We start from the raw sequence: 20,755 nt of genomic DNA on the forward strand, positions 1-20,755 counted from the left end.
AGCAAGAGGGACATAATTCACTAATTATAAACAGGTTTAACATTCAAACCATTTCAATTCAGATGTTCGGAAAAGGTGATTTCCTTAAGAATATCATTTCTTTATTATATTCTATATTATATTATAATTATAATGTATATAATATATTATAATATAATATATATATTATATTCTATATTATAACATCATTTCTTTATTATATTCTATGTTATAACCAAGACCCGGAACCACAGCATATTGAGTGCTGACTCTGTGTCAGGCCCAGTTGAAGGTATTTTATCGAGTTTACATTTCACAACATCCTGTGAGGCAGGTACCTTTATGATTGTTATTTGGTTGGCAGAGCAAAAAACTGAGGCACAGAGAGGTTAAGTAACTTGCTTGAAGTCACACAGCTAGCAAATACCAAAGCAGAGTTCAAACCAAGTAGTCTGGCTCCAGAACCCACACCCTTGATCCCCATATGTTTATCTCTTGCTTCTAAGCACCCCCTCGTTGCCTTGGGATGGGGGGCAAAAGGGGCAATTTAGTTTGGGCCAGTTACTGGGATCTCAACCTTTCCCAGTAAGTGTTCATTGCCGCAGATTCTGTGTCCTCCGCTGACCCTGACCCCAGCCCCTAACCACCACCACACTCGGTCCTTTTCAAGAACGATGCGGGGGGGGGGGCAGCTGGGAGGCTCAGTTGATTAAGCGTTTGCCTTCGGCTCAGGTCATGATCCCAGGGTCCTGAAAGCGAGCCTTGCAGGGGGCTCCCCACTGAGCTTCTCCCTCTCCCATGTCTGTGCACATGCTCTGCGCTTTCTCTCCATCAAATCAATAAGTAAAATCTTTAAAAAAAAAAGTATGGCGCTTGCATATGGGAGGAGGGGGCGATGGGACTTCGGAAAGGGTGTGCTAAATGACACATGGCGTAAAAATTGCACAACCATTACCCAGTTTACGCATATGAATATCGCCATGTAGGTGAAGTACAGGCGTCTGTCACCTGGTCTGTGGCGGACGGGCCCCGGGAGGGTCTGGCAAGGACAACGGGGGACACCACTCCAGGCCCAGATGGTCCCAGAGTCTGACCAGGGAGTTGCGGCCTCCTGGTGCCAAGGTCAGAGCCCCGGGACGTGCTGGCCAACAGCCCAGGGCAGAGGTCACAGGATAGGCCAGAGCCCTGTTCCAGCTCCGAGCGGCCCCAGTCCAAAGTGGGAAGGCCAAGGATTCTGTGGAGAAAGAAGCCGTGGTTGCCACCTGAGCCAGGCCGGGGGGCTCTTCAGGCTGGACCACCGCGCCTAATTTTAACTGACCTGCTGATTCATCGGGGATGGCTCCCTCCCCCACCCCGGCCCGGCCCCGGCCAGGGCCAGCTGCAGCGACTCCTCCGGGCCTGCCCAAGAGCTGCCAAAATTCTTAAAGTTCAAGGTCATTCCCAGTCTGCCCTAAGCCAGCATTCCAGCCTCATCCGTGACCAATCGGTTTCACCAAACTTCTGGTCCTGTCGATTAGTCTTCTCAGGGTTTCCCAAACATTCTGGAACATTCCCACTTCCTTAAGCCCCTGGACCACCTTTCAGGTCCCCATTCAAATGCCCCGTTTTGGAAGATGCCCTTCTAGACATCCCAGACCAAGGGGCCACCCTTCCCCGGCCCCCTGCACCTGCCACCTTTTCAGTGGTGACCGCGCTCCCCCAGAGGACAGACCGGGAGCCCCTACTATGTGCTCTGGGGAGATTGAGACATCAGTTACAGGAAAGCTTGATGCCCGGCTCCTCTTTCTCATCTTTCCACTAGACCACAAGGCATTTTACTATCTCAGGCCGGGACAGTGGCTGACAGCGTGCTGTGTGTCACCAAGCCCGTCTCCTTTCCTCGGGGCCCATGGCGAGGTCTCACTCCCGGCCTCCCTGGAAGCTGGCACGGCCGTGTGGCCATGATGGGCTGACGGAACAGGGCAGGAAACGACCAGCATTACTGTCAGGCATGGCCCCCAGACCTCTTACACTCCCTTCTCTCTCGGGGGCTAGCCCGCTGGATACGGAGGGAGCAGAGGCCTTCAGGGTGCTTGCGGACAGAGCATGGGGCCCTGGATCACTGTGCAGAGCTTGCATGGGACTGGAGGGGAGGGACAACTGAACCCAGAAAGCCACAGCGAGAGCCAATAAGCCATGGAGGCTGGGGGTACTGTTTGTTACAGCAGCTGGTGCTCTAACTGGGGCACTAACGTGCTCTCGCCCACACCTGGTACTAAGTCCCGTCCATCCACACCCCCCATGCAGCTTCCTTCTGTTCCATCCTCCACGTACACACCCGACCTTGTCCTCCCTCCTCAGAATTTCCCGGGGTGCCCCACTGCCCTTGGAAGTTTCCTACCCCGTCCTCTTCCTCTCCCAGAGCTTCAAACTTGGTGTGTCCCCCCCACCCCACCCCGGGTCCTTCTCTTCTTCCCTCGGCACCCTCTCTGGAGTGATCTCGGCTGCTTCCTTTCCGATGACAACTCCCTCAGGTTCTGATCCTGTGCCTGACGGGGTAAACTGAGGCTCCTCCAAGTCTCCAGATAAATTGCGGATGTTCCGAGCTACAACTCTGGGTGGGGTCAGGGTTGGTGGGGGGACGTCGTGTCTCAGCAGAATAAGGTCAGGGAATGAATTCACGAGAAAAAGATCGAAGTCACACCAGTGAGAAGAACGGAAATATCTCCCCTGGACGAAGCGGGCTTTTGAGAAGGAAATCACTCTTCCCTGCCCTGAGCTGGGTTTGATTTCAGATAAACTGGAGAGAGCTCAGCTGCAGTCTGGGGTGTGGGTCCACGTTTTCCTTGGTCTCCGGTTCCTCTGTCCCCTCCCAGGCAGCAGAGCTCCTGGCCCCTCCCTGGAGGAGTTTTTGGGAGCTAGGACCTGGGCTTTGATTGTTTTCAGAGGGAAGGGAGGAGGTTTGAGGAAAAGGCTGGGAAGGGCACGGCTGCAGGGTGTTGGGGAGAGAGGCTGGAAGGAGTGGGGCAAAGGGAAGACAGCCCAGGGGCTCCCCCTGGGAAGGGAGGGCTCCTCCCTGTGACCTGCTAACTGATGCCCGTGGCCCCTCCATGCCCGTGTGGCTGGTACCTTCCAGCCAGGTGGAGGAGGGGCTCCTTTGTCTTTCTTGGTGGCAGGAGCCTCGTGGGCACTGGGGTGGAGGGTCAGGGAGGACACAACATGGCCACCTTGCCAGAGGACAGTCACGCCTCGGGGACACGTGTATCCCTACACCTGCCAGACAGATGTCCCACAGACAGGCCAGAGGCTGCCATCCCAAGGGAGACTTCCTCCTCTGTCCCCCCCCCCTCCCCGTACCCCACCGGCCTTGGTAAATGGCGCCACCCTCTGCCCAGTCCCACAGCCAGACTCTGACTCCCACTGCTGGCCCTGGGTCAACCACTTAGCTCCCTCCCTCGGCCTCCCCCTGCAGAGTCTGTCCCTCTCCTCCTTATCCCTCAGCTTCGAGCCCTTCTTACAGGCTTCCTTCCCCAAACCAATCCGTGCCTGGAAAACACAAATCATCAGGACAGTGGTTGCCTCTGGGCAATGGAGGAGGTGGGCACTGGCCAGGAAAGGGCAGGTGGGAACTTTCTGGGGGTGCTGATAGGGGTGTGGGCTATACAGGTGGTGGAACTTCCCAAACTCATCAGAAGAAACAAAATGCAAACAAATATTGAACTCTCACGAACGACCGGCAGGCCCAAAGATTCAGCGGGAGGGAAGAGACAGAGGTCTGCAATTTGCTTTGAAATGCCACAAAAATGAGCAAGACTGGCGGGTGCCTGGGGGCGGGGACGGATGGACACGTGATCAAACTAGTTCAGTAAAATGTCAGTGATGAGTGGCATAGAGTGTTTGCTCTAAAATTCTTTCAACTCTGCTGCAGGTGTGAACATTTTCAGAATAAAATGTTGGGGGACAGTGTCTCCTGCCTCCAGACTTGTCCCCTCCATAACATGATCTCCATTGCAACTACAATGATGCTCCTAGGACAGCACAAGTCCCCTGGCCCTCTCCTGCTCACACCCCGCCAGTGGCTCTCCGCTGGGGAGAAACTTTGGCCCCTGTGGCTTCCAAGGCCATCCGTGGTTGGCCACTGTTTATTTTTCTGCTTGTTTTTTTCCACTCCTTCCTTCCTCCCTCCCTCTTCCCACCACAGAAACACTAAAATACTTCTTCTTGCCTGCATATATCATGCTCTTTACACATCCTGTGGTAGAAATTTCTAGTATTTATGCAACTTTCCTTTTCCTTTTCTTCCTGAGTAAGAGAAATCCCCTAATTTTTGTCTGGGGATATGGCCATAGAGAAACAAACACTACATTTCCAGGCCTCCCTTGCAGAAAGCTGTGGCTGTGTAATGGGAAGAACTATTTTTTAAAAAGATTTTATTTATTTATATGTCAGAGAAAGAGAGAGAGAGGGAGAGCGAGCACACAAGCAGAGAGAGTCTCAGGCAGAGGGAGAAGCAGCTCTCCACTGAATAAGGAGTCTGACTCGGGACTCAATTCCAGGACCCAAGGATCATGATCTGAGCTGAAGGCAGATGCTTAACCGACTGAGCCACCCAGGCATCCCTGGGAAGAAGTATTGATTACAGCTTCCAGAAAGTGTCCCTAGAGGTGGGGGCACAACTGTCTTTACCCCTATGCCTTCCTGCTGGTTGGAATGGCGACACCATGGTTGGAGCTCAGGCAACCACTTTGTGTCAGGAGGTGGAGGCCATGTGTGTACAGCAGAGCACTAAAGCAGGCTGCGGCTGGGTATGTGCCTTACCAGCCCTGGACCACTATCCCTGGGCTTCCGTATGAAAGAGGAATGAATCCTCTCTTGAGGAAGCCATGTTATTTTGGGCTTTCTGTCCCCCACAACCAGACCCGGTCCCAACCCACCAACTGCCATGCCCCTGAATGCTTTGACCCTTATGCTTAGAATAGTCTTTCCTCACCTTGCTACTAGCAAACCCCTAATAATCCTCCAAATTCCTACTCAGGCATCACCTTCTCTGTTACATGTGCTTTGGTGGGAGTAATTATTTCCTCCCCAATGATTCCTTTGTTCCTTGTATCACAGTGAGCAATTACTGAGCACTTACTGTATACCAGGGACCACGCTGAGTCGGGCACATAAACTCTCTCTTTTCATTCTCATGAGGATGTTTGGGATAGCTAATTATTTTCAAAGTTCCCAATTTACAGATAAAAACCCCAAACCCTGAAAAGTTACGATAACTCTCCCTGGATCACAAAAGTAACAGGAGGCAGGGCCAAATGCCAAATCCCACTGTCTGTGGTTTGTCCCTACGCTGCACCATCCCGTTACTACCCTTATTTCAAAGCCCTTTATCACCTGTTTACACATCTGTCCCTCCTGTCACCCCCTAAAGTCCAGGGACCCTGTGACATTCACCTTGGTTTCCCCGGGACCCAGCACAGAGCCCTCTCCCCGGTGAGCACACGTGTCCGTGAAGCTGCACTGTCGATTCAAAGTCTCCCGTCCTGGTTCTGGCACAGGAGGGCCTTCCCAGGTAGGGTCACCTCCCCAGCGCTCCTTTCCCCATGTAGCCCCCCTGTATCCCTTGGGCTTTTGCCCACACAGTTCACTACCTCTGCTGAGAGGGTACGCTCCCTCATACTTTAAGATCCAGTCCCCTTGTCACCTCTGCCAGCAGGTCTTCTCCACGGAGCCCATCACCCCACCCCTCCCCCGCCACACACACACCCCTAGCAGGCTTCCTACCCTCCCAAAGCCCTTTGCTGCATTCCAAATGCAAATTGGAATGCTGCAATCTCTGCTGCATTCCAAATCCCCCCAAGGGTTTCCTCCACTCGACCTCGAGTCCCTTGAGAGAAAAGACCATGGCTATTTATCTTTTAATCATTTGGAGAACACCTGGTCGGTGCCATGAATATAGAGTTGGAAAGAGACGGGCAGGGTGGATGGGTGAACCCAGGGACCTAGTGGGAGGGGCAGAGCCAGAGGTGGAGGCTCTTCTCCTCGCCGCCACTAGATGGCAGCAGGGCCACCCGGCGCTCCGCTTCCCAGCTGCCTTTGCCTTTGCCTTTACCTCCGGGGAAGCCAAGACCAGGGATGGACTCAGTTCAATAAAACAAACATTCAAAGAGCTACTGACCCCTGCTAGGCGTGCTGTCAGAAAGAGGCGTGCTGTCAGAAAGGCGAGAGGGAGAAGCAGGATCCAAAAGTTAGACAAGTCCCTAGCCGTGAAGCACGAACTCTTGAAACCAGACAGCCTGGGTTCGAATTTCGTGCCTGGCGTCTCCAAGCTGTGTGACTCTGGTGGTTACTTAACCTCTCTGTGCCTCCGTCTCCTCTTGCGGAAAGTGGGCTTTATAGAAGTGTCTATCAGAAAGGGCTGCTGGGAGGAGCAGTGTCCCTGGAGTGCAGCCTGTTGCTTTTGTATGCCTGCTTCTGAAGCAGCTCGCCTGGCAGAAATGGGGAGCTCAGCCCAGAGCGGGAGAGATAAGGCTTGGTGGGGGCGGGGTGGAGAAAGGCACACCTGCTAGGAAGGAGGTGGGGTTGCGGGAGGCTTCATGGAGGGGGAGGTGTTTTTTTGAGATGGGCGGGGAGGGGAGGGGCGGTGGGAGGGGGCTATAGGGGTGGGGCTGTGGGGGTGGGGCTGTGGGGGTGGGGCAAGGCTGCATCCGGGGACAGGTTGGAAGGTGGGGCTTCTGCGGCTGCTGCGGAGGGGAGAGGAGAGGGAGGAAGGCTGGTGTCCTCAGGCCACACCTGTTACTGGGATGTTGGGATCCTTGTGTCCCTGCCAGCCCTCTTCCAATAAAGCCCCTCCAGGCCTCCAGGGAGAGGAGGAGCCTTGCCATGTAAACTGTATTTTTAGTTCCCTGTGCCTCCGGCTGCTATAAGACACCTCTCCCCACCCCCAGCCCCACGGCTTGGCTGGAGGCTCCAGGAGGACAGCTGGGGAGAAAGGGAGACGTGGTCAGTACCATTGCTGCCAGGGGGCTGGGAGGAGTGGGGTCTGGGGCAAGCTCGGGGGTCCCGCTACCCCATCGAGTCCGCTCTGAGTCCGGCCTGGCGCTGGACCAGGAGGGCAGATGGCCAGGAAGGAGCAAGCTAAGCTGGGCGGGAGGGAGGCACTGCTCAGGCTGGCCTCCAAGGGGGCGGCTCCCAGGAGGAGGAGGAGAAAGGGAGGTGGTCAAGATGGATGGGACCCTTGGCTCTGAAGGGCCAAAGTCACCCTCTCCGTCGCTGGAGTCTTAAAGTCTAATCCTCCAGATTCGCTGCTGGGAATTGTTGGCTGCCCAGGGGCCAGCAAACTCCCAGGTTCTTGGGGGAAGAGCAGCGTGTGGCACAGTCACCTGGGGACTCAAACCTGTGTGTGTTGGGGGGAAGTGGAGGAGGGGGGATGCTGGCAGCCCCTTCCTAGAGAGTTCTTTTATGTGCTCAAGGAGAGGCGAGAATTGCTGTCTTGAAAATAGCAAAACTGGGCTTTTTTCACCAGGCAGGCTCCTGGTTAACCTTGCCAAGGGAGGGCGCTCATTACAAGTCCTGGGTACAGTTAGTAAGGACTAGTCGTTGAACCTACAGCTTGCCTGGTGAGAGAGACTCTGCTGGTCCTCTGTATCCCCAAAGAGCCAGCAGAGCACAGACAAGGGAGTGAGTGTGACAAGAAGGCATGTTTTTGGTTCCATATAAAGGAGACACTTTAAAGCTTTAGGTAGTGAGCTCGCTGCTCCTAGGAGAATTCAAGTAGATGCTGGATGATGACCTGTAGGGAAAATTCCTGCATGTAGTGGGAACTTAGACAAGATGCCATCAAAGTCCTCTGTTAGCTTGAAGACTCGATGGCCCTATCCTTCTACAGTTCTCTACCTCAGCCTTTCTATGACTCTAGAGTCTAGAGCCCCCTTTCCAGAGTGGCCAAAGTTGAAGACTTTGGCGCCCCAGAATTTTGACTCTGGGATCTTAAGACTCTAAAATTTGAAGACTTGAAAATGATCTTATACATCTGAGATGGTTGCATTCAAAGGACCCTGTGACATGATTTCCTGAGAAGAGAAAGAGGTTGGGGCATATCTGACTTTGGGGGGCATGCAGTTTTGTCCCCCAGGGTGTCAAAACCAGCCCACCTCTGTGCGTGTGCATGTGCGACACGTGAGTCTAAGGCTGCTGAAGGTTTTCCTCTTTCGTGCCTCTCCAGCTTCCTTGCCCCAGCCATTTGAAGACTGTTGCGGGATAATTATAGCCCCCAAACAAAGCTGGCGACTCCAGGTAGCCATGGCAACCGTTAGGTAATGCCTGTTCTGTTGTAGAGATGTGTAAGTGCAAACAGATGTCGGCGCCTTCCTATTAGCTTAAATGGTAAAACTTTAAAGGTCCATCGACTTCAAAGCCACAGGTCTCCATGAGCGCCAGTTAATGGGGACGCCTGCCAAGAGGTGACAGCTAAGTATTAAACACTTTAGCATTGGTAATGATTTGATGAGCTTTTAAATGCTCAGGCTGTCCCCAGACAGCTCGGAGGCTGGAGATGGCAGAGATGCAGCTAACCAGCCCTGGGTGGTGGGAGCGCATCCTTGCCAGGACCCTGTTCCCTCACCACTGGGTGCGGTACCACGCCGCCCTGCCCTCCCCTGTCCCACCCTGCCCTGCCACCGTGCAGGGCTCAGCCTCCAGTGAGTGATCAGGACAAGGCACTGCACATGCTAAGGGTCTGAGCCCTTGACAGACCCTCTCAGAACTGCCTTCCTCTTCTTCCTGGGCCTGGCCTGGAGTAAGCCCTTAGTACGGGCTGCTGAACGAATAGACAAAGGATAGCCCCCTCCTCCAGCCCCCTCCCCATCCCTGTGGCATCTTTAGATACTCATTCTGCTATGATCTCCTCCTCTGGGAATGGTGGATGGGCTCAGCATCCCTGGGTGGCCACAAACCTGGAGCACAGTGTCAGGGAGGGGCGCCTCTGGTTAGGAACGAGCTGATTTGATAAAGAAATAGAGCTCACCAAAATGATGCATGAGGGGTGCATCATGGTGACCCCAAATGGTAACTGACAGAGAAAGGAGTGAACTCTGGGACCCTACACTAAAGAGCTCTCAGTTTGGAGTTCTTACTCTGTGCTGGCCATGAATTGGACTCTCTTAGATGCCAGATTTCCTATGAACTCAACAATTCTTGCCACACGCCCTTGCTCATGTTTTGCCGAGGGCATCTGATTGGTGTAGCTAGTAGACACTGGCTGTTGGATGGAGCCCTGCCATTGGCTGCCGTGGGTTACGTGCCAGCCCTGGTCCAGGCACTTGTGACCAGGGGTAGTGTGGGGAAAGAACAAGACCTGCATGGTCACGGAGGGGCTGGGGCTGGGCCATTGCCTTTAGCAAGAGCTGTATATGTGGGATAGTCCTAACTGACGGGTCTAATACAGACCCAGGACACCCAGAACACTTGCTTATTCTTTCTGAACCTCCTTGTTTGCAGCTATAAAATGGGATGATATTACCTTGCAGAGCTATTGTGAAAATTAGATCTAATCCTGCCCAAGGAGGCACTTGGTAAGCTGTAAAATCCTGCGTAGATGGAAGGAAGGGGCTGCGTACCTTGATCATAGCACTCCATTAACTGTACTGTAAGCTTATTCCTTTTATCTCTCTAAGGTACTGTGAGTTTCTTGAACATAAGGATGTGTTCGTTGAGTTTTGTTGTCCTTGGCGTGTAGCGGTTTCCAACAGTAGGTACTGTGTAACTCTGTGTTGGATGGATGAATGGGTGGATGGACAGATGACAAACAGGGAATGGATATGGATGGATGGATGGATGGATGATGGCTAAATATAAAAAAGGCCAGTCATCTTCACTTGCCTTTTGTACAACGGCCATCTATCTTTTTATTCAACAAACATTTATTCAGTTCCAATTTGGCCCAGGGCCTTGTGTGAACTCCAAGAGATACATAAGTGAATAAAATAGAGCCCCTGCTCCTCTGAAAATCAAAATAAGGTATTTGGGAGCCTGGACTCAAGAACCTGACTATCTGGGTTCAAATCCCAGCTCTCTACCATCAACTATGTGACCATGGCAAGTTTCCCAAACTTCCCCTTGATTAAATGAGGATAATGTTGTATCTATCATAGAGATAGGACTGTCAGGGGATTAAACAAGTACCAGATGTAAAGTGCCCAGAGTGTGTATCAGCTGCTGTTACACAGTCATGGCAGAACCAGCATGGACACTATGAAATATGGCACAATGAAAGAAAGAGCATAACAGGAGAACCTACAAGTAAATGTAAGGAAGAAGAAATTAATTGTGCCTCAAGGTGGGAGGTGGGAGGTCAAGCAAAGTTTCTCAGAAGGAAATATTTGAGCAAGGTCAAGAAGGCCACGAAGCCAGAAGTTTTCTGGGTGGAGTGGGAAAATTCAGACTCCAAGAGCCTATGGATTCGTCCAGCTACGGGCAGGAACCACCTCAGCTCTCCCCACCCACCCCACTCCCGCTGCTGGCTGGGTGAGGGACCCTCTGTTCAAAGTGGGCTGGCTGTGGACAAGGAGACTGCTAAGGGCCATGACAGCCCCAGGGCCGGCCAGCGTGCTGCTGCGTGAGCTTGGAAACATGACAGTTCCTCCTGGGATGATTGACAACGGGGAGAGTTGAGTTTCAGGCTGCTGGCGTTGGCCTTGGTGGTGCCCTTTCTGCTGGCCTTTGAGACTGCAGACAGTGGGCCAGCCTTCTCCCTGCTCTTGCCACATGCAAAAACACCCCCACGCCCCTGTGGCCTGAGTTGTCCTACCTCCCCACAATGGCACCTGCCCCAAAATAGCTTCCATGTGAGAGCTACAGAAAGGAAAAGATTAGACCCTGCATGCAAAGGAGGGAGGAGGAGGAGGAGGAGGAGGAGGAGAGAGAGTGAGCAAGCCGTCAAGTGATCTGTGTCAAGCTTCAGTGAAAGTATAAAATCCCTTTGGGGCCAGGCGATCTCAAACCCCAGCTGTCAGAGCCAGGACACCGAGTCAGCCGGACTTGCTCTTTTTGTCTTCTTCAGACTGCACCATGGGGCTCAGCGACGGGGAATGGCAGTTGGTGCTGAACATCTGGGGGAAGGTAGAGGCTGACCTCGCAGGCCATGGGCAGGAGGTCCTCATCAGGTAAAAGGAAGAGATTCCATTGCCTCTGTCACTCACTCCCCAAAGATCAAGGGTGTGCTTGTAAGGTGGAATGGTTGCCTGGGGTTGACCAGTTGGCTGCGTCAGTTGCCTGGGGTTGACCAGTTAGCTGCATAAAAACCCCACTCGGTTCTCTTTTGCTTGTGTCAGGGACTTGAGTCCAGAAAGGAAGAGAGGAAAAGAGATCCCGCCCATGACTGTGTCAGCAGCAGGAGAAGTCTGGTGCTCAAATGCTGGGTGCCTAGTGCACAAGGAGAGGACTCCTAGAATTGTAGACGGAATAAACGATCTCTTGGGTCCTGAGAGATCTTGTCCAGTCGCTTCATTTAACGGCTGAGGACAAAAAGGACCCGAGAGGGACAGGACCTCCCCGAGTCACGAGTCCCTTAAGGTCTGTGAACTGTCAAGGCTAAGACATGGTCTTCAAGAAGAGACCTGCAGTGCTAGAATGGGCTCAGCCACTGAGCAGCTGCGTGACCTTGGGGAAGGTACACAACCTCTCTGAGTCCATTTCCTCTACTGTACAATGGGGGAAAATGCTGATATCTGCATTTTAGAGCAGAAGTGAGAATTGAATAAGATAATGCTTGAAGGGGCCTGTTGCTGTTCCTGAAATATGGCAGCTTCGAGAGGATGCTGGTAGTTGCTATGGACAGAGCCAGACTAAGGACCTTCACAGTATTATACTTAGAAAACAGAAGGCAGGGGCCCATTCGTGACATTTGATGTCGAGGAAGTCTTGAACTGGAGAGCTCTGAAGGGGGTGGTCTCCAAGGGCATCTTCATTGCTATAGTAAAGGGTTCTGAATAAACAAACAAACAAAATCCTAAGCCGTGTACGTAAAGAATGGCCTGTGGGATTTTATTTTCCCATCGCCCTCAACCCCAGGTGGTGTTAGATCCCTCTTCTCCTGGTCCCATCTCTCATGCTCTGGGCCAGCAAGAGTCGAGTATCTAATGGGATATAAATCAACATTTCTGCCCCTGGGAGCAAGGGGGGGCCCAGAGCTGCCATGAGTGGATACGTTGTCGTTCACACTTTAATTTATAGATGAGTTTCTTCTACTTTGTGAGCCAGGATTTGCCTTCCATTCAGATGCCTTTTCGGTCTCCCTTGGGCATCGCTCATTTCCAGCTCCCGTGTCTGGGGAGAATGGCCAGTCCCGTAAGCTCTGTGATCTTAAGTCCGAGTCCTTAGTGGTCCATGCTAGAAACACCTGGGGAAGGATGGTCAAGTTCTTTGTTGACTCTGACTGGCATCATGGGGGTGTTTCCTGATGTCTTTCTCCTTCCATCCCTGACAGCAGGCTGCTGAGGCTGCAACAGGTCCTGTTTGGTAGGACAAAAGATCCTCCCAAGTTGACATCTGCTTCTCAGCCACGTTTGCTTGGACGTGACCTTGGACAAGTTACTCCTCCTCTCTGGGTCCCATTTGCCTATTGGTTGAGTGAAGCCATCGTCCGCCGGGGTCTCTGAGGTCCCTTTCTGCTCTCGTGTCCAGGCATTCCCTGAGCCCATGCTCCTCCCGTGCTTGTGGAGAGAAGAGGCAGGGAAGTTGGGGTTGGGGACCAAGTTTGCCAAGCACGAGTCTCTCTGAGGTGATCTGGGAGCTGCCATCCCCCAAGGCAGTGACTTGAAGGAGACTCGGGGTACTATGTCATCAGGGGAAACATTCCCTCCCTCCCCAGGGTAGAACAGGGAGACCTGCCAGGGGCCAGGGACCAGGGATGAGACGTGATGCCTGAGACTCCAGTCCTTGGAAGGTCTCAGAAAGCCCAATGCCTTGTCACGTCTTAGGCTGTGGGACGTGCAGAGACCATGCCAACTGGTTCTGCCCTTTTAGTGTTTGCGGACTGGGGAAGAGGTTCACCACCGCCCCCACCCCCGTGTGGAGGAGGGGGAGGGAATGCTAACTCCCAGGCCTGCACGTGCTTCTGTGGGAGCTGATCTCTTGGTTCCGTTCCAGGGGCTGAGCCTGGACTTCCTTACTGACCTTGGCAAGGTCATTTCTCCTATTCCCCTGATTATAAGAGACAGCAAATTCTGTTCAGCTGAGCCTGCTAATGAAACACGAGAGGCTTTGCTCCAAGGACATGATCATAAAGGTCTAGAACATAAAAGCCAGGAGGTCGGTTGGAGAGCCTGGCTCCGGGAGTGGGGGGCCCAGGAGGGAGGGGCTGCTGGGTGTACCCCCTGCCTTTCCCTCTCTTGCCCAAACCCTTTCTGCTTTACTTATTTTTGATCTGGACAAGGAATTCTGAAGTCACGAAAAATTTGAATCTCACTGCTGGTGGCCAATACTTGTCACGTTACAGGGAGGATACACGGCCAGTGGTGGCTATAGATAAAACTCGATTCCCTGACCTGATGGCGATGAGGATGATGATGGTGGTGGTGACAGGGGTGGCCGTGGCAGTGATATGGGCGGCAGCAACAATGAGGAGGGGGAGGATAGCACATTTTTACGCGGTATACACCGCCTGGCCCTGTGTTCGGTGCTTTGTGTATATTAACTCACTTAAGACTCACAAGTGCCTTATGAGATGGTTATGATCACTATTGTGAACAGAGAGGTTAAGGAACTTGCCCAGAGTCATACAGCCGGAATTCAAATCCAGGAAGCCTGGACCCTTGCTTATCACACCCCTGTTCTGGAGCCCCATGCTACACACCAGAGAGGGGACCCCCTCCTCAGTCCCATTCTTCGGTGTGAAGCAGAGGAATTCTGTAGGTCTGAATCCTCAGTCTGCTGTGTGGGTGTCTGATAGGGCCTCAGGTCAGAGGACGGCTGAGGAGGTGGCCTCCTTTTTCGCTGACTTGCCTGCAGGCCTGTGATGGGCCAAGCAGGTGGACATAGGATGAAAGATGACAAGATAGGCAAGCAAGGGCTTCTGCAACCGTAGAGAAAACCCATCCATCCTTCGCAGGGTGAGGCCTTCCTTTGTCCATTCGCAGGGACATGCCATTAGGTAAATCCAGGTGTGGCCTTCTGTGCCTGCCTGGGGCTCCCAGGGATAGGACTGTGGGCTGAGGGAGGGACGTGGCTGAATGGTGCCAGAATGATCTGGTGAGCACGGATCAGCCCAATTTTCCTGCACTGTCGGAAGTAAATCTGGGCTCCCTTGCCGCCTCACTGGTGGAGAGTGGAAGGTGAGGCAGGGGTCAAGCCTTAGAATTTGGAGGCTGAAGTATCAGCTAGACCAACCCTTTTGGTTTATAGATGGATGAATCAAGACCCAGAGAAGTTGAGTGACTTCTTCAATGTCACACAGCACGTTGGAGACAGAGCAGGGACCAGACCCCAGCTTCATAATTCTCAGTCCCATGTTCTTTCTCCTATACATCTGGGGGGTCTCCCAGAATATCTGAAACCCTGGCTGCCTTGGGGACCCGGTCCTTGGTCCTCATCTGCCCCAGAGAGCTCCCTCCAGTGTCCCGACCTTCAACCTCCCCCTGTGGGGGCGAGGTCTCGTGTCTGTCAGGCGGGGATCATTGTCACCAGATAATAAGAGGAGCTCAGGGACCCTTGGGTGGAAAGTGCCAGAGATGAGCTGTCAGTGACACACACGGTTTGGCTGAGCAGGGGCCCCGGGGTAGTGCGGTGGTGGCATTGGGCAGAGGGCATGGACAGCCCTGGGCATTCTGGAGAAGCAGGAGGGATTCGCTTCTGGGAGAAGGGTGCACTCCCTGTTGGTGCTCCCCTGTGCACGCTTGTGTGTGTCTGGGTGTGCAGGCACGTGAATATGGGTGTGTGCTGTGAGAAGCTTCCCAAAACTGGGGTGTGTCCGCAGCAGGGCTGGAGGCTGTGACTTAGCTAAGAAGCTACGAAAAGGAAACACTCCTGAACCCATTAGAGAAGAGGAGGGAAAGCTTGGACAGACAGGATCATTTCTGCAAATATTTCAGGGTGTGACACAAGACAGAGAGCATGAGCTCTAGAACCAGCCAGTCTCTGCTGTGGGCTTTGCCACCAGCCAGCCATGTGACCCTGGGCACATCACTTACCTCTGTGGTCCATTCGCCCAAGTCCATTCGCCCATAAGTGAAATGGGGAAAACCATTCCCACCTAGGCGGCAGCTAGGACTCCCTTTAACCAACACTCACCTTTCCACAGCAGGAAATACTGAGGTCCAAGTCTACAGGTGGCTGCTCAGGTTCAAGGGCAAATTCCCTCTGTGGCCAGATCACTGGCTCCCTGGCTGGAGCTGGGACCTGGTCTTTGGCAGGTGGCTCCCCCTGCGGCCTCACCAACCCCCACTGGGAGGAGCCTGGGAGGGACAGGGAGTCTGAGCAAAATAAGCAAGAACTTTTGGAGCCTGAGAGTTAATCTGGAGTGGACCGGCCATCACAGGTGGTAGTGAGCCTCCTGTAGCTGGAAGTATGCAAGCAACTGAAGGATGACCCCTAGGTAGGAAACTGCAGAGATGGTCCCCTGCATAATTTTTTTTCTTTTTTTCCTTTTTTTTTTTTTTTTTTTTGAGTCACTCAGATCTGTTTCCAGCTGGCCCTTCCACACATCAGCCTTGTAACACTAAGTTACGCCTTCATACCTCTGAGCCTCTGGTCTTCCGGCCACCTCCTCTCCCTGATTCCAGTTAGTCACCTACTCTTCAAACAACTTAGAGAAAGTTGGGGTGAAGCCAGGGACTAATGCAGACACGTCCTTCCTTCCCGCCTCTCCCAGTGGCAATGCAGAGGAAACGGGTCATGAGGATAAGAAAAAACCACAAAGCTGAGTCTTTGTTGAGCGCGCTGCGTGTGCTGAGCGTATATGCGCTCACTGAATCACAGCGCCTCTGCTCTGGGTAGGGACCGGCCATCCCCTTTGCTTGGATGAGGAAGCAGATGCCCAGAGAGGTAGAGTGCCCTGCCCAAGGTCACACAGCTGGGAAGGAGCAGGAGCCCAGCCTGGAACTCGGGTTTGGCCCCTTCAGAACCCCATGGTTCATTCCTGTGTCTGATTCCCATCCACCTTGTGCCCACAGCCTCTTTAAGAACCACCCCGAGACTCTGGAGAAGTTTGACAAGTTCAAGCACCTGAAGTCGGAGGATGAGATGAAGGGTTCTGAGGACCTGAAGAAGCATGGCAACACTGTGCTCACCGCCCTGGGCGGCATCCTCAAGAAGAAGGGGCAGCACGAGGCAGAGCTGAAGCCGCTGGCCCAGTCACACGCCACCAAGCACAAGATCCCCGTCAAGTACCTGGAGGTGGGAGGTGGGGCCGGGGTGGGCGGGACGGTGGAAGGACAGGCCTCAGGGGGATGCAGTTTGGGTTCCAGTCCCAGCTCTGCCCACAGTGTTCCTCTTTGTGCCCCAGGGCCCTCATCTGTGAGATGAGCTGTCGCTTGCTTTCTCTTCCTCGGGGGGTCACTGAGAGTAAACCCACTTCTCCCCCAAATCAGTATGTCATCCAGGGGAAGAAGGGGAGAATGGATATTGGGGGCAACCCTTGCATTCCCCTTCACCAGAAGGTACCATTATTATTGTACCTACTGGGCATATGAGTAAACGGAGGCACAGGGAGGGCGATTACTTGTCCCTGGCACACTCCCGGGATTCAAACTAGGGTTCTGTTCTTCCAGACCCCCCCTCCACCTCCCAGCTCCTGAACCCTGTGCCACCCTGAGCCACAGTATAGTGGCGGGTGCTCCTCCGGTTAGCCAGCAGGTGGCGCCATTGGTTCCAGCATCTTTACAGATGAAAAGAGAGAGCCCTGGGGTCCTAGGCAAGGGGAATTGGTTTGAATCTCTTGTGATGGGCTGAGAGGTAGGGTGGGCAGGGCCTGAGCTTCAGGTTCTGCCTTTATAACCAGTGCGGGGAGGGGTGTGGTGAGAGGGAGCAAGGAGATCTAGAGGATAAAGGGCCTTAGGGGTAGGTGCAACCCCTGGGAAAGGGAGCAGGGGGCAGACTGGTGCAGTGACAAGGATAAAGACCATGGTCATGGCTACCCGTAAAGATAGGCCCTGGTAGGCAATTGCCTGGATCACTGTATGGAATTCTCAGTCCCCTCTGAGGTAAGGAACTGCATTCCGGGTCTTCTTTTTCTCTGACACAAAGTAAGTGCAGAGGTAGGGAGTCCAGAGCTGGTGTGGGCACCCCACAGCCACCAGGGATACAAGCTCTTTCTGTGCTGCTCAAAGTTGGCTCATGGTCCAACACGGCTGCTAGAGCTCCAGCCATCTGATCCATGTTCCAAACAAGAAGCACGAGGAAGAGAGGAAAGCTCTCTTTTAAGGAGTCCCCGAAATCCCATTCAGCAGTTTTATTGGCCAGAAGTTAGTTACAAGACCACACCCACCTGCATGGAAAGCTGGGAACAGAGGTCTGTTGCCACTCCAACTATAGCTAGGGTTCTGTTACCAAGAAAGAAGAAGATGGACATGGGGCAGGCCATAGCAGTCTCCGTGCCAGGCAGGTAGCCCTCTCATACCCACTTTACAGATTCAGAAATGAAGTCTCAGAGAAGTTAAGTAGCTTGCTCAGGGTCACACAGCTAATGAGCCAGTAGGCACGGTCTGATCTACCGGTACTTGGGAACTCAAGCTCTTAATCCCTTGTGGCACAATGTCTACCATCAACCACCACCACCTCTTCAGCCTCACAGCCTCACCTCCCCGTGCCCCAGCTGCCCCCGCAAATCATACAGAGAAAACCCAACCCGCCCATCACGCTCAGCATCACAGACGTGAGGAGCGGGTCCCGCCTTCGAGACTCTGCATGCTGCGGTCCCTACCCTCCCCATCTGCTCTTGGCAGCAGACCCCTGTCCCCCCTCCAGGGCCCAGCTTAGAAGCCACCTTCTCTGCATGTGACTGTCAGTGGGCACACCCCGTCTCTCCCCTGCAAAGCCACTTTATATTTATCCCTTGTCATGGCGCCCACCCGTCTGCACTGGGATTTATCTCTTTTCCCAGCTGTCTCCTGGCTGGAGCGTGAGCTCCCCATTTCTGAACCCCTGTGGCATGTGGTGGGCTCACAATACAACTTGTCTGCTCTCCGCTCGCACTCAGGGACATCCTTCCGTGCTCTCTCTAGGGGGCGGCTGCTTCCCAGTGGGGTGTGAGGGCGCCACGGTGGGTGCTGGATGTCAAGGCAACTTTTCTCAATTGTCCGGCTGCCCCAGCCCCCACTTACCCGTATTAGCGGCTGTGCTCCAAACTCAGGAAGGGCTCAGTGGGGGACCCGATGGGGCCAGCTGAGCCCCTGTTTTATGGTGAAGTCACTCATGGGGATCACGACAGAGCAGAGCCTGGAACCTGAGTCTCCCACGTTCTCCAGGGGGAGGACTGACTTCATGGCAGCCCGAACCCCAACTTTGTTTTGGGACATATGTCCAGATCGATGTCCAAAGACAGGGGTTTGTGGAGCTGTCCTTGTTTCTTTTTTTTTTTCCCCCTTTCTCTCACTTTCCTATCTTTTTTGTTTTTGAGAGAGAGAGAGAGATTGTGAGTGAGCATGGGGGAGGGGGAGGGGCAGGGGCAGAGGCAGAGGGAGAATCTGAAGCAGGCTCCATGCCCGGGGTGGAGCCCAGCACCAGGTTTGATCTCATGACCCTGAGATCATGACCTGAGCCGAAACCAACCTTGGGTGCCCCGCTGTTGCTATTTCTAAGCAGAACCGTGTTCCCTGGGTATTGCCCTATGTGTGCCTCCTAAACCCTCGGTCACCCTGTGCCCCCCACCCAGCCACCTGTCTGTAGTCACCTGCACTTGGGGTGCCCTGAGAAACTGGGAAAAGCCAACCGAGGTGCCGTCCCCGTGTCTGTTCTTGGCTCTGGCAGCTGTTTGTCCACAAGCCCCTGGGTGTAAATTCCAGCTCTGCCGTCCACTTGCTATGTGACCTTAGGCTGGCTCTTCCCTGTCTGGGCCTCTGTAAAGTGACACTGCTTGGTCCTCCAGCCAGGGTGGTGGCTGGCATCAAATCTTGACTCCCTGTCCAGAAGGCCCAGTAGCATTTTATACCCACGAGATCTTTCAGGCACTAAAGAGCCATGCTGTAGGTGTTCCTGGTAATGACATTGTGGGTGTCTAAGCACATGTGGGGATGGAGAGGCAAGGCTGGGCTGGGGCAGGCTGGGTCCCAGCTGCAAGCCGCAGGCTTCAGCCCTTCCTCGTCCTCCCTCCTTCCAGCCCACCAATAATTCTGAGCACTTGCTCTGTGCTTGGCACAGAAATATGCTGGTCAACCCACCCCCCCGCCCCGCCAGCCTCTTAAAGCAATAACCACACTAAGCTATCAAATGCAAAAAATTAAATACAAATGGAAATAGTTTCTTTCTAGATTTTCTGACTGCAAAATCCTGGGCAAAACCATGGAATGGGAGCATTTCCCTTCCTTTCTGCTGCCAGCAGGGAGGTGGTGTCCTGGGCTCCTGCACTGAGACGGGCCTGGTTCCTCACTGGCACCTATCTCGAGGGGTGGCAGGGAGAGAAGGAGTTAACCCGTGGAGAACCCCCTGGTGTGGAATAAGCACTCCATAAACGGCCGTGGAATAAAGAGAAGGTGGCGCTCAGTCTGATTCCCATCTAGCTCCTGGACTGTGCGCCCCTGTGACCAGCGCCCCTCCCATCTCCCCCCGCCCCCGCAGTTCATCTCAGAAGCCATCATCCAGGTCCTGCAGAGGAAGCATTCTGGGGACTTCGGCGCCGACGCCCAGGCGGCCATGAAGAAGGCTCTGGAACTGTTCCGGAACGACATCGCTGCCAAGTACAAGGAGCTGGGATTCCAGGGCTAAGTCCCAGCTGGGCGCCCCACCCCAACCCCCACCCCTTCGGGCCCTGGGGCCCCGGGGCAGGTGGGCCGTGATCCTGTAGCCGTGTAGTTTGCTTCTGAGTGTCTGCTTTGTTTATGAGACGTGGGCGGGGAGAGGCCGAGGGGCTGGGCTAGGCTGTTCCGGTAGCTTCGCAAGACTGGGGCCTGGGGTCCTCGTGGAGGGGCATCACCCCAGGAACCAGGAGATGTGTGGCCCTTTGCTCACTTCATTTGCCTCTCTCCTCAACTCCAACCCAATTCCTCCAGCCTCCAAACTCAACCACACCTTCACCTTCACCTCTAATCCCAAATCCAAGCCATAAACCAAGGCCTGGCCATAAAGATGCTCTGACCCATCACCCCCCTCCCCCCCACAACAAATGTCCATCTGCAATGAGAAAGAGGTCTGGGCGGAGGGCGACCGTCCATCCGGAGAGGGAGGCGGCGGGGGTCTGGAATGTTAAGTGTGCCTTCTCAGCGAATGGAGTGACTCACCTGGTTTTAATAAAAGACCTTGCAACATCAGAGCCTCTCCCTAGTGAACTTCCTCTCCTGGAGCAAGTGAAGGGGTCCCCAAGGAAGAAATGGCTGGATGGTGTGTGCAGACAACCTGTGTGGCAGAGAGGAGGAGAGGAGGGAAACAGGGCAGGAGGGAGAGAGAGAGAGGACGCTGCCTTTCTTAGAGCACCCCTCAGTGGCGGGGACAGTGCTGGGTGTGGGGTGGGGGGCGCAGTCCTGTCCGGTGGTGGCGGTGGGCTGCTTTGCAGTAAGAGGCAAGCAGCTACAGGGCGCCCAAAGGAGAGGGCCCAGGGAGAGGCGATCACCGTGGTTACAGCAACTTCAATAACACACCAAGGACACCGGCTAGT

General features: G+C 53.9%; 1 protein-coding gene across 3 annotated transcripts; it reads left to right on the forward strand.

The window, feature by feature from the left end:
* Positions 1-6,717: 6,717 nt before the first annotated feature.
* On the forward strand, positions 6,718-20,400 carry MB (myoglobin). 3 transcript variants are annotated; one of them, XM_044226773.1, is made up of 4 exons: positions 6,718-6,957; positions 11,015-11,117; positions 16,122-16,344; positions 19,723-20,400. In XM_044226773.1, exons 2-4 carry the CDS (start codon positions 11,023-11,025, stop codon positions 19,867-19,869), a joined length of 465 nt encoding a protein of 154 aa, XP_044082708.1. In that variant the 5' UTR covers positions 6,718-6,957; positions 11,015-11,022; the 3' UTR covers positions 19,870-20,400. The 3 variants fall into 3 exon arrangements, with proteins under 3 accessions (XP_044082708.1, XP_044082710.1, XP_044082709.1); XM_044226775.1 differs by lacking the exon at positions 11,015-11,117; XM_044226774.1 differs by lacking the exons at positions 6,718-6,957; positions 11,015-11,117 and adding an exon at positions 15,371-15,544.
* The last annotated feature ends 355 nt before the right edge of the window (positions 20,401-20,755 follow it).

This window comes from Neovison vison, chromosome 12, assembly GCF_020171115.1.
Source record: "Neovison vison isolate M4711 chromosome 12, ASM_NN_V1, whole genome shotgun sequence".
Lineage (NCBI taxonomy): Eukaryota > Metazoa > Chordata > Mammalia > Carnivora > Mustelidae > Neogale > Neogale vison.